The sequence below is a fragment of the Amaranthus tricolor genome, chromosome 13 (genome assembly GCF_026212465.1).
Source record: "Amaranthus tricolor cultivar Red isolate AtriRed21 chromosome 13, ASM2621246v1, whole genome shotgun sequence".
In the NCBI taxonomy this organism is placed as follows: domain Eukaryota; kingdom Viridiplantae; phylum Streptophyta; class Magnoliopsida; order Caryophyllales; family Amaranthaceae; genus Amaranthus; species Amaranthus tricolor.
In genome coordinates, this window is record NC_080059.1 from 9996560 (window position 1) to 10013715 (window position 17156).

Here is a 17156-nt window from a genome sequence, read left to right on the forward strand (position 1 = left end):
CTCGGTACCAGAAGCTTGTTGGGAAACTGATATACTTGTCTCATACTCGACCAGATTTAGCCTATGCTGTGGGAGTAGTTAGTAGATTCATGCATAAGCCTCAGAAACAGCATCTTGATGCTGTATACCGAATTCTGCGATATCTGAAGGGAACTGCTGGAAAAGGGGTTTTGTATAGAAATCATGGACACCTAAATCTACATGCCTTCACAGATGCAGATTGGGGAGCAGACCGTGATAGTAGGAAATCTACTTCTGGTTACTTTGCCCTTGTAGGAGGGAACTTAGTCTCCTGGAAGAGCAAACTACAGAAGGTGGTAGCTATGTCCAGTGCTGAAGCAGAATTCAGGGGAATTGCGAAAGGTATCACTGAAGTTCTTTGGCTCAGAAAGCTCTTAAAGGAACTTGGGTATAACCCCAAGAAAAGTTGTGAGTTGTACTGTGATAATATGGCAGCCATACGAATATCTGAGAATCCAGTGCAACATGACCGAACTAAACATGTAGAGATAGACAGGCATTTCATTAAAGATCATCTAGACGGAAAAGTGGTAACTCTACCCTTTGTTCGGTCAGAAGATCAACTAGCCGATATTTTAACAAAAGCTGTTTCCACACAAGTATTTAATCAAGTGTTGAGCAAGTTGGATGTTAGGGATGCTACCATTCAACTTGAGGGGGAGTGTTAGAAAGTCCTTTAGAATTCATCTGTTTAGAACATCAAGCATCTCCAATTTATTAGTGTAATTAGAGCCTAATTAAATAATTTGTGTATAAATACTATTGTAATTACCTCATAATAGAATAGAAAGAAAATAACAAGACTTACACTGTATTTTTTATCTAGTATTATTGAATTTTGACTAAGATGTGTAAGTTGTGTCTTGATTAAAATTGGAGACTATCAATATTGGGTAATTTGATATTCTTGAAAGGATTATTACATTTTTGAGGATTATTGATTTTGGGTATGAATGAACACAATTGCATTTAATTAAAGGTATAAAGAATTTGATAATTGTTTAGAAATCTTAGGAGAATATGCACAATCATAGATTATTTTTTATGTTTAGAAATGACCTTAAGACATGAGATGTTGGAATGCTAGAATAAAATCTTAGTTAAAGTGTTAGTCTTAGGAGGAGATGTATTAAGTTATATGTTGGTATAGTTGCATCGTACGCACTCTGGTGATGTTTTTAGTGTCATGCTTCAAGATACGACTACGTCGAAGAACCCTTCTAGTTGATGGCTATGGACCGAATTAGATTCCTTGAAGCGACGTTGTCGGTGAGTAGTAATAGTCCCTAAAAGGGGTCTGGCCAGACTATATTCTTGAAAATAAACTTCTTACCAAAGCTCTTTTGAAACTAAAATATGTTGAGACAAATGTTGTTGTGATTGCTTATGATATGGTCAATGGATCGGGCTTGCGACCTGGTCATTGACGGAGTTTTGGGACATTGTTACCTGCTCCCTGTTTTTGAGGCGAGTTGTCATTCAGATATTGACTAGCTTCACCCAAGAGCGATATAGCCTTAGAGCTATGGGGCACCTCTCAAACTAGACTTCCTGTGCACACATAGATCTAGAAAATTGATATTGCTTTTAAACCTATGATTTGAATTATTGTGTTTTGTTGTTTTGGAATGTTACTTCTCATTAGTTAAACCTGACCCCCTATTGTTTCCATCTTTTAGTTTGTTTGCAGATCGGAACTGGTAGCGGTGATGATTAGAGTTGCAGTGATGTTATATTGAGCTGAGTAGATGAGAAGTGGAGTATTGTATTAGGTTTTTGATAAATGTATATTAGACTTGGATGTGCTGGTATATTGGACTTATAGAGTGAATTTTATGATTACTTTGTGTTTTAGTTAGATGTTTGGTTTGAGAATTAGCTGAGTTAGTTAAGTTAAAAGAAATGGTGACTCCTTTACTCACATTTTGGAAGTGTGATTTAAGTTTCTTGTGAAATAAATCCCGTGATGACCTTGTTTACTCGGTCAACGGTAAGTCGGTTTGTTACAAAATGATATCAACACTGCGACCGTGGCTGATTGTGTTTAGTGCACCTAGCGGGGGAAAAGATCCTGAATTACGGTCCAACGAGGACGTTGTATTCCTTAGCGGGAGTGAGTGTGATACCCTGGGTTTAGCATGAAAAAGGATTGATAGAGTACTCATATCAACAAGGTGCATCTTCTTTTCATGGGAGCCTATTTGCTAAGAACTCTACAGTTAAGCGTGTTTGGTGAGGAACAATCTTAGGTGACCTTCTAGGAAGTTTTTTCGGGCGCGCATGAGTGAGGCTAAAGTGCGCTGGAAAGACTTGTGTTGGTCTATGAGGCAATCTACAGTCTCCATGAGTAGTCACTGGCGATCCGAGGGTCTAGGGTGTTACAATTATACTTTATGGCTCGTTGGATCAACCCACTTATGTATATAATATCATTATAAAAAAAGGGATAATTTTTTTTTGTTTTGCAATTAATTCATATAATTATCTGACCCAACCTTTTACACCAAGGCCAGTTAATGACTCGCCCCGTAATTAATTCGACCCGCTAATGACCCGTTAAAATGTGACCCGACCCTTGACCCGTTGGGTCGACCCGCCCTGTTGAACATCTCTATTTAAAAGTGATCATCAAAGCCTTAAAAATGATCACATATGTTTAAAAATAATCATATAAGCTTTAAAAGTGATTACATAGTAAATTAAAAATGCTCACATAAGTCTTAAAAAATCACATATGCCTTAAAAATGATCACATAGGCTTTAAAAATAACCACTTACAATAGTAAAAAGTGATCACATATGCTTAAAATTGATCACATAAACCTTAAAATTGATCACATATGCATGATCACATATGTCTTAAAAATAATTACATAAGCCTTAAAACCGATAACATAAGCCTTAAATTGATCACATATGTGTTTGAGAAGTGGTTATATAGGCTGGGCTATCATATAAATATATGACTGTCGCATATGAGACATCTTGAACAAAGTGGCCCTAAATTGAAAATGGGGATACATTTGAGCATTACTATAGAAATAATAAGAAAATTTGAAAAGGATAAGCAAATTAATATAAAAAAATTCAATAAATTAGTAACTTTTAAATTTAATTCTCAAAATAAGTATTTTTTGTTCAGAGCATAGGTTCGGGGTTGTTCGTTGTTAATAACAACGAACAATTACAAGGCTAGTTTGCTGCACTTTCTTGTTCCAATTTTAATTGTTATTTTCTTGGGCCATATTAATCTTACAAGGCTTATTTTTAGGCTTTTAATTCTTAACTTTCCTATTTTATTTCCTAAAAATTTGAGAAAGTTTATAATCATGGGGTCAAGGGTGATTTTATTCAATTGTATAAAGTGACCTAATGTTATTTTAATTAAAACCTTATATTGACTATCCTTTTTTATTTCCTAAAAATTTAGGAAAGTTGATAAAAATGGGATTAAGGGTGATTTTATTCAATTATAGAAAGTTGATAACCATAAATAATTAAAAGCCTAAAAGTTTTAAATTTTAACTGCTACGGTTATTTTGATTAAAAACCTAAAATTAAATTTCTTGTTTTATTTCCTAAAAATTTAGGAAAGTTGATAATCATAGTTGATAGTCATAGGACTAAAATTAACTTTACTATTTTATTTCCTACAAAATTTGGGAACGTTGATAAACATGGGATTAATGGTGATTTTATTCTATTGTAGAAAGTTGATAACAGTAGCTTTTTAATAATTAAAAGCCTAACAATAAGCTTTGTAAAATTAATATGGTCCAAGAAAATAACAATTAAAATTGTGACAAACAAGTGTGCATGTAATTGTTCGCTGTTAATAACAACGAACAACTTCAAACCTATACTTTAGACAAAAAACGCTTATTTTATAAATTAAGTTTAAAACTTACTTATTTTTTATATTTTTTTATATTAATTTGCTTTTTTCTTTGAAATTTTCAAAAAATAACCCTCCATATAATATCCACCTCCTTGTGATATTTATTTATGAAAGTGGGGTCAACAATGTTGTAGTCTAGAAGTTTGGGGTTGGGGATAGTCCTAAAACTACTCTTACCAAACAAATCACAAATACAATTTCATAACTTCTCCCTCGAGTCTTGACCTTCTTTTTTTTGCCCTCTTTGCATTATTCTCCTCTTCCCATTCTTTTACAGATCTTTCTCTCTCTCTCGAGATCTCCTGTCTTTGTCTTTCCTCTCGTCACTCTTACGAATCATTTTATCAAATCATTTTTTTCATTTAACCTAATGACCCCTCAAAAATAACTATTAATTTTCTTTTACCCATATTAATTTTCATTTCTTTCCTTTCTTGGAAAATCTTGATTGTTTCAAAATTTCAATCTTTCTTGTGTTTTTTTAATTGATTTTGATTTTTTCCGTCTATTCTTCCCTTTTCAGGGAGGGAAGACGCACCAAAATTTTCAATCTATGCTCAAATAATTTGAAATTTAGGGTTAGGGTTTTTGGGTTGGGAGGTTTTGTTAGTAATTCAAATGGGTGGAAGCTCTGAGCAGCTTATTAATGGCGGAAGTTCTTCTTCTCCCATTAAAAGGTTTGGTATTACAAAGCCAATTTCTCTTGCGGGTCCTACCGAAGCTGATCTTTTACGAAATGCTGAACTGGGAAAGGTTTTTTTTTTTGTGTGTTAATTTTTGTGTTATTTGCTTTCTTATTTTTGGGATTTTCTAATTTGTCTTAGTTTTTTATGGAGTATTTATTTCATTTTTTTTTGTGATTTTGTAGGTTTTGGTTCATTTAGGGCTTTTTGAAAGCAAGGGTGAAGGTGAGAAGAGAGAAGAGGTTCTTAATCGGATTCGTGAGGTAAATATCTTCTTGATGTTTTATTAATCTATTATGTATTATATTGAACACTTTCTGTGAATTTTAAAATTTGTTTATTTTTGTTTTTCATGATTGAACTTTGAAATCAATTATTCTTGAAATTGGGGCAATTAGCAAGAGTATAGTTGTACTGGTTTTGTGTCATTTTTTATTGTGTTACTGTATGAATTTAAATAATCTACATCAGCCTAGTAAGGAATAAAAGAACTGAATTTGAAAACCAACTATTCCATTTACAATCCCAGATTCTGAATACGTGGTGTAAGAGATAGTTACATATTTTGGTGGAGGATCCAAACTCTTATGGTGTTTAGTTTGAATGAAGAAGATGAACAATTATTTTACCATCCATATTTTCTTGGATAGGAGGGACTATAACACGGATTGATGGACTCCGTATTTTGGTTGTGGATACAAATATAGGTAGTTGGGTAATCCGTGATAGATTTTGTAAATGAAACTATGTAATCATACGTTTACGGGCTGTAGCATTTTAGCTCTATCATTGCGTTGTTGTGAATGATCCATAATTTAAGTGCTTTACACTTTATGATCGATCGATGAAAGGGACTGAAGTGAAGTTGAAAGTATTTTATCTATCTGTATGTAATTTGGAATTAAATAAGTAGTTTTAACATGGGAGAAAATGGGAATGGTAATGGCAAGAGTGACAATTTACTAGGTTTTGTTGGAGTGAGAATTTCAACTTTCTTTGTTTTACAAAGATGGGACATTTGATAGTCAATTCTTTTTTGCTAGCTCAACTAGAACGGCCATGTACTTTTCACTTTTATAGTGTCACTGTGTTCAGTTCTAAGCAATAACCTTTAACCTTCTTGTTTCTTGACTTCAACGTAAGTCAAACTCTCAACCTACTCTTGAAATTTTGTAGAGGCTAAATGGTCTTACACCTTGCTATGGTTTTGGCGTTTTACCATGTTTATTTTCCTAAATAACATGATACTCGTTTTTTAGATTGCTAGGCTTGTGTTGGGGGGGTGTATGTTTGTGTACTTCCCTTCTTCAGAAAGAAAGTTTTCTTGGCTTCTGCCTTTTGGGCTCTTGGTGGTATAGGGCCAGTTCTATGAAGACTTTTTGTTTTCTTTTATTGAGAAGTAATAAAGAAATTATCTATGTGTCCCTTTGAATCCCTTTGAATTTGATGTATTGGGATACTTTATTGATTTTGAATTCGAATAATACAACAAAAAAGTTGATGAAAGAAATATGCGGTTGAGGTGAAGGGAGAAAATCTTGTAGATGAGATTCAAAAGATATATGCTACCACAGTCAAAAAACAAAATGTTGAAAGTTAAATGAATGTAAATGAAAAGCATGTCAAATTCAAAGGTACACACGGAGGGGAGTATATTGGAAAGACACATAGAGAGTCTCACCCTTAAAAGACAGTTGGCACAAGGAAAAAACTATTCATTTACTTTATCTATGTTGAAGAAAAATGTCATATTTTGCTCAGTGGTTAAACTTTACTTATGCTATGCAAATAATTTTGGAAGGAACTTAAATTCTTGATGAAGGAAACTATCTCCTCAAAATTTCATAATTCACTTTGAATTAATATTGAACCGCCAAATTATCCAGCAACACCATTTTCCTCGCCCAGCTTCATTAATTTTTCTCCAAAGTTCCAAAAAATCGTGGAATAAGGATAAATGCTATTGATCATAAAACTATTCTATTGCGGTTATTTTGTTTGTCTTTAAAGACTTTGGTTGTTGTATTTTCTTTAGAGTTACTGACGCATTATTTATATGGGTTCCTAGTTCTTACAGATCATGTTTTTTTTACGGAACCTATGTCCTCTGTTTGTGAAGACTGATTGTTAATAGCACCATATATCTCATGTAATAGGCTAATCATAGTTGTCATTGGTAAATGGATAAAATTATCCATTATTATAATGCCATTATGTTGCTCCTGCTCAAGTGAAGTTTGGTGGGTTGGACTATGTAACCTTATTCTTATATAAAGAGGTTGTTTAGGATTGGTCTTTGACAAAAAACCATCGTTAGGTAAATATGAAGTGTACATAATTAAAAGTTATAGAATAACCATACTTTGGGCTTTTTGAGCATGCTTAATTATTTGTAAAATGCTGAAAGTTTTTTTTTTTTTTTCCGCTGGCTAAGTTTATGGATGGATAATTTCAACAAGAAATTTGTGATGATTGTTGTAATATGTGATGCAGATTGTGAAAGGATGGGTAAAGCAACTGACTCGTCAAAGAGGATACACAGATCAAATGGTAGAAGATGCGAATGCTCTCATATTTACTTTTGGGTCTTATAGACTAGGGGTAAGTAGGAATTACCGTAGTTGTTTGTTCCTAAGTATTATTATTATTATTATTATTATTATTATTATTATTATTATTATTATTATTATTATACTTTGGCAAGAGTTTTTGTTAAGGTCCTTTTTGTTCTTTCTGGTTCTACTTATTTTCTTTCTCATTATTCGAATAAGATTAGGATCATCATCTATTACGTAGCTTGTTCTCTGTAGAATATCTTCTAGCATTATCCTTGGAGCTGGTCACTACCCAGATAACTGTGAGGAAGCGAGCACATTATATCTCATGTATGACGTGTATTTAGGTGCTCTTGTGTTCCTTTTCTTTGTTTGGCATTTGGACATACTTCTTATCTTTACTTGATTATCTTTTCAAGGATATATGTCTGTTGTGTTTATAAGATTGGTGATGCATTTGTTTATCTTTTAACTTTGTGAATCGGTGGAACCCTGTTGTTATGGATCCTTTTTTTGTCATTATTCTTAAATGTGCCTAGAATGGAATCCTATGGATAATATGCTTTTAAATGAGTTTCAAGGAAACTGTGTGATATTAGATCTGAGTTAGATGATAGATAACGAGTATAGCTGATTTTTTCAAAGTGCTATGGTAAGAGGCTAAAGTTGTGCATAATAAACTGATATTGCTAGTCTTACTTGGTGATAAAGTGGCTTAAATATTTAGAAAAATAACTTTTTTCATCAAGAGCATGCAAAAATTTCACGTCTAAAAATAGGAGTCAAAGAGCATCGAGATGGACTGCTTAGTGAGCCTTTATAAGTTGGATATCTATGAGCTTAGTAAGCATGAATAAAGTCATCCCATGCATGAAACTTGGTAGTAGACATCATGAGCGTGGGCATCATCTAGCTGACAGCCCATCATCAAGTAACAACGTATGGAACGATGCCTAGTGACCAACACCCAACTTCTAGTCCAGTGAGATATTAGATAGTGAAATGAGGGAAAAACTAAAAACATACTCATTTGCTGCTCTTCTTACTTATGTGTCTTTGCTTTTTTTTCCTTCTTTTTTTTTTCCTTCTTTACTTTACGGTGTTTTTTCTTTTTTAAAATCCTTTTCCTTTTTTTTTTTGTTTTCTTGTTTTGGTACCTATTTTATCTTTTTTTTTTCTCCTTTTTGCTTGTTTTGATTTAATTTTTTTTATAATTGTTAGGATTTTTAATCAAACAAGTGGGCCTTACACTTGTCTACTTGGGCCTAACATTGTCTTTCAAATTACGTGATTATAAAATAAGTGATGTTAAATAATCTTGAAGTCTATTTTTAAGATAGGATTATTTTAATATTTATTTTTATTATTCATTATAGAATTTTTTTTCATTAATTATCATTACAAAATATAATTTTTTGATATACTTATTGTTGTGTCGTGCCCATGTCCAAGATATTTCAAGCATTGTCAAATTGAACTATGTCCGAATTGAAATCAACATCAGTTGACGTAGTTCCTAAGAGAACCATGCACCATCTTTATTTAATCTAAAAGGATTTGTGGTTGAATTCAATTGTGGTTGTGCTCAATAAGCGTTCCAAAACCACTTTTGCATTCAATTGCTCATGGTTTATGTCTTTTGCTGCCTGATATTTATGATTGTTTGAGCTAAACAATCTATAAGACGCTGTGCTATGTGGCCGAGATCACTAAATATACATTTGACAACTCAGTCATGTATTCTTTACATGTCATGTTTTTGGCCGCCTCTGATTTTGATGCATTAAATACAAAGGTTTCTGCTTTTGTTGCCTGACTTTGTTCTCCTATGTACCTCATAACCTGGCTGGTAAAAAAAGACAATTATTAGATTGTTTGATACCCCAAATATACTGGTCAAAGACTTTTGTAGCTATTGGATTATTGAGTTAAATATCAGCAGAAAAATTAGTTGTGTTCAAGTTTCTAGGTTGATAGCTTGATTTTAAATCTTAAGATGTTCCTCAATCTCATGAAGGTTTGGTGCATATTAGTGCATGTTTGGTTGGCATTTGGCCATAGATAGCTCTTGGGAGAAGTACAAAACTTTGGAGTTTGGTTGACAGAAACTCGATTTGCTTTTCTTTGAGAGTTTTTACTATGCATAGGAATTGACTTACTTTGGCACACCAGTACATACCTTTGTAGTTGTTTGGTTGACAGAAACTCCAATTGTACTTCTTTGGGAGCTATTACTATGCAGAGGAAGTGACTTACCTAGTCATACAGTCACACCAGTACATACCTTTGGACTTGTGTGTGCACTTCTTTGGGAGTTATTACTATGCGGAGGAAGTGACTTACCTAGTCAGACCAACAGGTGGGTTTCGGGATAGATTTTCTATCGGATTATTTTTGAGTCGGATTAAATTTGTGTTGGGCTGTTTCAATTCGAGTTAGGTCATAGGTTTTAATTTATTTATTGTCACTAAAATTATAAACTTTTTTCAAAAAATTATATTATGTATTTTTTATTCCGGTATTCTTTTTAAACAAAGTCTACCAATTTTAGGAATATAAAGCTTCAACAAAGAAAGAGTTATGAGCTGACCTAGTGGTCAAAGGCTTTTCCTTCGGTCTTTGTGATATGAGTTCAATTCTCACTACTTACAAAAAGAATTATTTTATCCCTCCCTTTTGCATGTAGTGATGCCCGTACCTTAGAAAAATGAAAGTTTCAATGAAGATCCTTTTTTTTTCCACTACAGAAAACAGATTCTTGGTATTTTAGGTGACTTGAAATTGTATGTATATCTGCGCAGACTTAAATGTAACTGGTGATTTGTGACAGGTACATGGACCTGGGGCTGACATTGATACCCTCTGCATAGGACCTTCTTATGTGAATCGTGATGTAAGTTATGACTATTAGATGTGATTCTCATCGTGAATATGTTCCTGAATCTGTCCAGACATCTTTTGGAATATACTTTTGGTCAGGCATATGGTATACCTAAAGGAGACATTCAACTTTTGTTTTGTCATCCAGGAAGACTTTTTTGTAATATTGCACGACATTTTGGCTGAAATGGAAGAAGTTACTGAGCTTCAACCAGTCCCAGATGCTCATGTCCCTGTAATGAAATTCAAATTTCAAGGTGTATCAATCGACCTTCTTTATGCAAGTGTATCTATGCTGGTTGTTCCTGATGTAAGCAACATACATTTCATCTTTATATTCAAAATTTTGTTCACCCTGTTTGCTTATTTTGATCTTTTTTCAATGTAAATAGCTCTATGTTCCATCCATTGTCTGTATTTTTGTAAATGATTCTGCTGTCATCTGAATACATCATCACACTTAAGGAGTTGCAGTTGGCATGGATTTTTCTTATTGCTGCTAATCATATAATAGTAAACTATTATACATTGAAAGGGAAACTAAATAAGATAATGTGTTGTGAAGTGAGAAAAACTTAAGTGAGAGACATGGGAAACGTTAGTTCAGGATTGTGACAAGAATATGCAGAGACCCCAAAATGAGAAGGATGATGATGGATTTGCAATTCATGAAGTACTTATTAGTTACTCTGGAGCAGACTTCCCCAAAAAGTTTATTATAGGAAAAGTAAATTTGAGATTGTGTCAAGACGATATGTAGAGGCCCTTAAAATGCGAAGGATGAAGATGAGTTTGTGATGCATGAAGTACTTATTAGTTACTCTGGAGTATGCTTTCCCAAAAAAAAGTTTATTATGGGAAAAGTTGGTTTAAGATTGTCAACATATGTTGAGACCCAATTTGTGATGGATGAAGTACTTTTAGTGATTAGTTACTCTTGCACAGGCTTTCCGAAAAAAACTAGTTTATTGGGGTAATGGAATGTTGCATTTTATGTTGTTCATTTGTTATTGGTCTTGTAATTTATTTGGAGTTGATCTGCATGCTCTATTGTCTTTTGCCATAATTTTATTTCCACTTCCGTAATCAAATATGATGTAGCATTTGTATACACAATATTTCACAGGAAGTGGGTTGCCTATTTTGAATTCCTGTGATAAATTTCTGCACATGAAATTTCAGAAAGTGATTCTTGTTACCTTTAGAACTCGATGGTCCTTGTTGGTTTCATCTGAATATGCTGGGGCTCAAAGTTTTTTTGGGTTGCCTAGTCATTCTAGATTCTCTGGCTACCACGGATATGTTGAGATATTGCTGTAAGGACTATGGAAACTTTTGTTATACTGTTTGATGCGTAGTATGTCACGATGGTCTACCAAACCATTTTTGAGTCTGATCTTGAGGACTGATTGTTGTCCAATATCTGGTTTCTTTACTTGAGATTTCTTATGCTGAAGATGGACAGTTGATTGTTGATTTGTTCCAGCTTGTGCTTTTGTTCCCAACTTCATGAAATGCCTTCTCTGTTGAAGTAATTTGAGAGATTGTTATGACATAAACACCAAATATTTCAAGACATTGTTTCGGGTTTATTTCGAGATGCAGTATGAAAACAGGGTATCTGATATTGTAGTCTGATGACTTGCTCTAAAATTTGATTGCTTTATCCCTCTGTCAGTCTCTATACTTTTGTACCCTTTTTACTCTTTTTATGCTCATTCCAATCATGATTGACTAGTCATTCTTATAAATTTCATCAGGAACTATTTTCAGACGTGTTGGCAGTTGCTTTACTATCTAATGCAACATTTTTGCAGGATTTGGATATATCACAGGGCTCCATTCTTTTTAATGTTGATGAGCCTACTGTACGTAGTTTAAATGGATGCCGAGTTGCAGATCAAATTCTTAAGTTGGTTCCTAATGTTGAGGTGAATGCTTAATATTTATGAAGCCAGTGTTTACTTTCAGTAGACTTTTTCAGCGATTGTGGTGATCCATCTTGACTTTTTGTTCTACTGTTACAGGACTTTCGGACAACACTAAGATGTGTCAAGTTTTGGGCTAAGCAACGGGGTGTCTATTCAAATGTAAGATGTGTCATGCGTATAATTAAGAAGCCGATTGTTCAATTATATATATTCTCATCTTAATTCTGAATTCAGGTGACTGGATTTCTTGGTGGTGTAAACTGGGCTCTTTTAGTTGCTAGAGTGTGCCAACTTTACCCTAACGCTGTCCCTAGCATGTTACTTTCTCGATTTTTTAGAGTTTATACGCAATGGCGTTGGCCAAATCCTGTGATGCTTTGTCCTATTGAAGAGGAGGATCTTGGTTTCCCTGTGTGGGATCCTCGTAAAAATCATCGGGACCGTACTCATCATATGCCAATAATAACTCCTGCGTACCCGTGCATGAACTCTAGTTACAATGTGTCGATAAGTACACTCCGGGTTATGATGGAGCAGTTTGAGCATGGTAATAAAATTTGCCAGGTAAGAGCATATTTGATCCTTTTACTCTTTCCACTGTTCCTTTTTGTTACTTATTAATCATGGATCATACCTGTGGGTTTCCTTTATCCAGGAGATTGAGCTAAACAAGGCCCAGTGGAGTGCCCTTTTTGAGCCTTATCTTTTCTTTGAGTCGTACAAAAATTACTTGCAAGTTGATATTATTGCAGAAGATGCAGATAGTTTGTTGGCTTGGAAAGGTTGGGTTGAATCCCGAATCCGACAGCTTACTTTAAAGGTATTTTTTGCTTAGGAGTACGGTTCTTCCAAAAAGAATTTGGTATTAACTTCTCACTCTATAGCGGAGCAGTAACTGGAAAATATTAATTTTTGTTTACTCTGAATTGCTACTTGTGATCTGCAGATAGAAAGAGATACATTTGGGATGTTACAGTGCCATCCTTATCCATATGAGTTTGTGGATACGTCTAAACAGTGTAGCCATTGTGCTTTCTTCATGGGCTTGCAGAGGAAACAAGGGGTAAAAGTCAAAGAAGGTCAGCAGTTTGATATTCGGGGAACTGTTGATGAGTTCAGGCAGGACGTATATATGTACATGTACTGGAAACCTGACATGCATATGTATGTCTCGCATGTTCGTAGGAAGCAGCTTCCTCCATATGTCTTTCCTGAAGGCTATAAACGTCCTCGAAGACACATGAGTCAGCAGGCTGAAAAGATGTCTGATGATGTGGAAGGGGATAGCGCCGACCCTATCGATAGACCTCTCAAGAGGCGTTCAGATTCTCAGTCGGGAGTTCTGACACCATCGCGCATTGAGAAGAGGGCATCTATAAGTCCACAACGGCTGGAAAGTCTTTCTCCAGAGTTCAGTTCTAGATTATACACTCCTTCACCATTGAGCAATGGCGAACTGGGGAAGCCCAACCCTACTCCTGATTTCCTAAGCCACTCGCAAGATATGTCGTCATCTGAACTGCTGAATGGGGACAAAAGTATGAGTTCACATAGCATGTTGCTAGACGAGATCGATCATAAGCAAGATATTGTTGATAGCATGTCTGTGGTTGAAAATGAAGCAAATACAGTGGAGTCGTTCCCAAGTGATGTCACTGACCATGGGACTGAAGCTGCATTTGATATCTGTAACCGAATCAAAGATGCTTGTCTGCTTAGAAAGGATGAAGGAATTTCGAGCTTTCAAAATTCCCAGACAGAATCTTTCCGGAGAGCAAAAGACCTTATAGAAAGAGCTGCAAAGGATGATATTGATAAAGTGGTGGCGCATTGCGAAGAGACCAAAGGAATTGAAAATGGGATTCATTTTGGGTCCGATGCTGGCATTCAGACTCTTAATCAAGAGGTGAGTTACTTTCTCATGAGGACTTTGGGTAACAAAATTAACAGATGGCTCTGAGATTAGTAAAGTTTTTGAAATTAGTGAGGGAAGGAGTCTTTGCAGGATGATCTATGCGGGGCAGATCCTGGTTTGCGTTCTGATAATGGATATATGGGTGGGACTGTTGCTTTTCAGGGTGGATCCACAGAAGAGCTAGAGGTTTGAGGCTTTCATTACACCTTGCCTATATTGATTTACTTGTGACTGCTATGTTTTTGTTGTCAGTCTGCTGTTTATGTTCCCTATGGTAATAATTGTGAAAAATAACCTTTTCCTTCAGACAACTAGAGGTTCTCCCATGTCATGATGCATCCTTCGCCGGTGTGATTATCTCTGCTCTTTTTAGAAGAAAGCATCACGTAATATTGTTTGATCTGTGTTTTAATTGATCAATGTGGTATTAATATTATGAACCCCGCATTTCTTTTGGAAACCCAACAATGTACAAATTTTCCTGAACAAAAGGCCATATCTTCAACGTTCCATGGCTGAGTGCCTGAGTATATGGATGATGGTGTCTACATGATGCGTCTGCTTCCAGTTTTTACTTGACTTATAAATATTTTTCCTTATTGTTGAACCTGACGTAACTTATTACTCTATTTGTTTTGTAGTCAAATACTGCTGCTGACGTTGCCATAGAAACTCGAGGTAGAACTACAAATAACCCAAAATTTCTGAAGAAGCCAATCACAAGGCATGATTTTAAAAATCTCATTCTGTTTGTTGCAAAATTTGGTGACCATGTATGTTGTTTGTTTTCTCTGGCTTTTCATTTGTTCTAGCAGGCTGAACCTGAGATCGATGGCACAGAATATGAAGTTTCAATTGATGAAGCACATGTAAATGTAAATAGAAGTCCAGCAGCTTCGGTAAGTTCCAAAAACTTACTGCTGGATTGAATTATGGTTTTCCAGGTGCATTGTGCTCCAACTTTGACATGCAGGAGCCAGCAGCAGCTGCACAAATTCTCGTGCAATTACTGTATGAAATATGTGTGGTTTTGTGGATGTGGCAAAAGTTCGTGTGGACGGGAGCAGCACGTGCAGTAGGTCTTTTTAGGCAGCGTCTTGGTCATACCAGAGCTGCATAACACCTGTTGCCGTGGAAAGCAGATCGCCTTTTCTAGGGCCATCTGCAGGAGAAAATTTAGGAGTATTTGTTTTTGCCACATCTTGTAAGGAGTGATTTTCAGTATTGCTGTAATAGAAAAAGGAAAAAAAAAAGGTAAAAATAGAAAAAATGAGAAAAATATAGAAAAGGATAGTGACTTAGAAGTGTGATTAATTGAGGTATTAGTCCCTGCTTTAAATACAATCTGAATTTTCTTTGACTTTGCTGGATGTATTTTTGATTCCAAGTATGTTTTGTTGACTCTAATTATTTGTTATATAAAACTCTTTTCTTTGTAAATTCTGTTTGGGTTTTGGAATGCATTGAGCTGAGAACGCGTATTCGGATGAAGTTTTCAACTGTTTTATCGTATTTTGGAACTGGATTGAGACACATGACACAACTTACAAAGACCTACTTACTTTACAAGTAACAAGTAAATTAGGTTGTGATTGTTTATTTATGATCTATTCTTGTAAAAGACCTTCTTTCTTTAAGAAGATCTTAAAACAAGATATTATATTTTCATAATATGTATTAAATGGGTTATTAAATTCGTGTATAATGCGCTTATTTTGGTAAAATTGGCTTATATAATGTTTTAATTAAAGTTTTTTAATTCGAATTTTTTTTTTCAATTGGAAATTTTGTTTGGGTTAGATTAATAAGTTTAATTAGAATTATTTTGGTTTATTTCAATTTAGAATGAGTTACAATTTGGTCTATTGAAAAATAAAAATTGAATTAAATTTGATTAGATTTGTTTTTATGAAAAACCCAAACAACATTCTCATTGCCACCAAGGCCGGTTTCTAGTAACAATACTGGGGTGGCTGGTGGTGGTGGAAGAACTTTTATTTTTGTTTAGTATTAAACAATTAATTATATTAAGACACGTGATAATTCATAATATTTTTTTGAAAAAATTACCATGAATAATACAATTTTTTAATTTTTTCTCTACAATAATACTAACTTTTGATTAATCATGAATAATCACAACTTTAAGTATATTTTCCACTAGCATATAAAATAACCTACAACCTACAAAATAGGTAATCTATTAAAAAAAAGACTTCTAAAATAATTAATTAAAAAACTTAATTTACAAGTTTACCACCTTCTTCCTCCTACCTGCCCCACCCAGCCACCTTCCCCACTCCAGTCCCTTCTCCAACACAAAACCACTATAGCTCTTTCCTTGTCATTCATCACCTTATCTCCACCACATGTTGGTGAGATGGTGGTGCGATAGGTGGGTTATTAGGTTTCTAAAGTTGGGTGGGTGAGAGACTCGAGTGGGTTTAAGTGTGGGGTGGGGTGCGGTGGGTGGATCTTGTCAAGGGAAGACGACGGATGGGGTGGTTAGAGGTTGTGTTTCAATGGTGATTAGTAGATATGTTGAAGTTATAGGTGGTGTGGGGGTGGACGAGGTGGCTTAGAGAATACGGGTATGGTGGTCACTTGTCAGGCAGTTTGTGTGGAGGTGCAAGTCAAGCCTGAGGGTGAGGGTTGGCCGCCGCCGGCACAAGGGGTCGGGGAAAGCCCACAGACATAAGGGCGAGGGTGGCTACAAGGGATTATGATTTTATTTTAATTTATCTTTTTTTAAAAAATCAAATTACCTTAAGGTAACTAACAAGTTAAGGATGCTAGTGGAAAACACACCTTAAAGTTAGATTATTCATGATTAATTAAAAATTAGTATTCTTGTAGATGAAAGATTATATTATTCATGGTAATTTTTCCTATCTTTTTGGAAAATACTTTTTAGAACAAAATCATACAAAAGTCGAATCTTAAAAAGATAAATGAAAAATCGAACCTAACAATGTCAAGAGATATAACAAATTTTAGGAGAAAGATAATGTCATCAATGTTTTGCTTTGGCACTATTTTTTATTTATAAGATATAAGATTTAAGATGTTAATAAACCCATCATAAACATTGTTACTAAATAAAACTTGTACTTCGTAAACAAGATGAGCTCAAATGGCTGCTAAGAAAGACAAGCTACCATGTCCTTTGGTATCAACAGAATAAAAAAAAAATTAAACGTCCAGCAGCAAGCTACAACTTATTCAGCACCACAAAGATTCAGCATTCAGCAGCATCTACCAAGCTTCTACCTG

The 17156-nt window shown here is 34.7% G+C and overlaps 1 protein-coding gene across 10 annotated transcripts; it reads left to right on the top strand.

The window, feature by feature from the left end:
* Positions 1-3970: 3970 nt before the first annotated feature.
* Positions 3971-15323, top strand: LOC130797734 (nuclear poly(A) polymerase 4). 10 transcript variants are annotated; one of them, XR_009038938.1, is made up of 14 exons: positions 3971-4672; positions 4788-4865; positions 7096-7203; positions 9988-10050; positions 10186-10347; positions 11855-11968; positions 12065-12127; positions 12203-12532; positions 12624-12788; positions 12915-13874; positions 13974-14069; positions 14525-14561; positions 14699-14782; positions 14857-15323. XR_009038938.1 is itself a non-coding variant. In XM_057660467.1 (13 exons), the coding sequence occupies exons 1-13, from the start codon at positions 4538-4540 to the stop codon at positions 14701-14703; spliced, it is 2316 nt and encodes a 771-aa protein (XP_057516450.1). In that variant the 5' UTR covers positions 3971-4537; the 3' UTR covers positions 14704-15323. The 10 variants fall into 10 exon arrangements, 6 of the variants coding, with proteins under 6 accessions (XP_057516450.1, XP_057516446.1, XP_057516447.1 ...); XR_009038936.1 differs by having other exon boundaries at positions 4097-4672; positions 13962-14069; positions 14696-14782; XR_009038937.1 differs by having other exon boundaries at positions 4097-4672; positions 13962-14069.
* The last annotated feature ends 1833 nt before the right edge of the window (positions 15324-17156 follow it).

Coding starts and splice junctions, on each gene's coding strand:
- LOC130797734 (XM_057660463.1), top strand. CDS start 4,538: ATGGGTGGAAGCTCTGAGCAGCTTATTAATGGCGGAAGTTCTTCTTCT. Junction 13,875..13,961: donor TTCAGACTCTTAATCAAGAG/GTGAGTTACTTT, acceptor TAGTGAGGGAAG/GAGTCTTTGCAGGATGATCT. Junction 14,070..14,524: donor GATCCACAGAAGAGCTAGAG/GTTTGAGGCTTT, acceptor TTTGTTTTGTAG/TCAAATACTGCTGCTGACGT.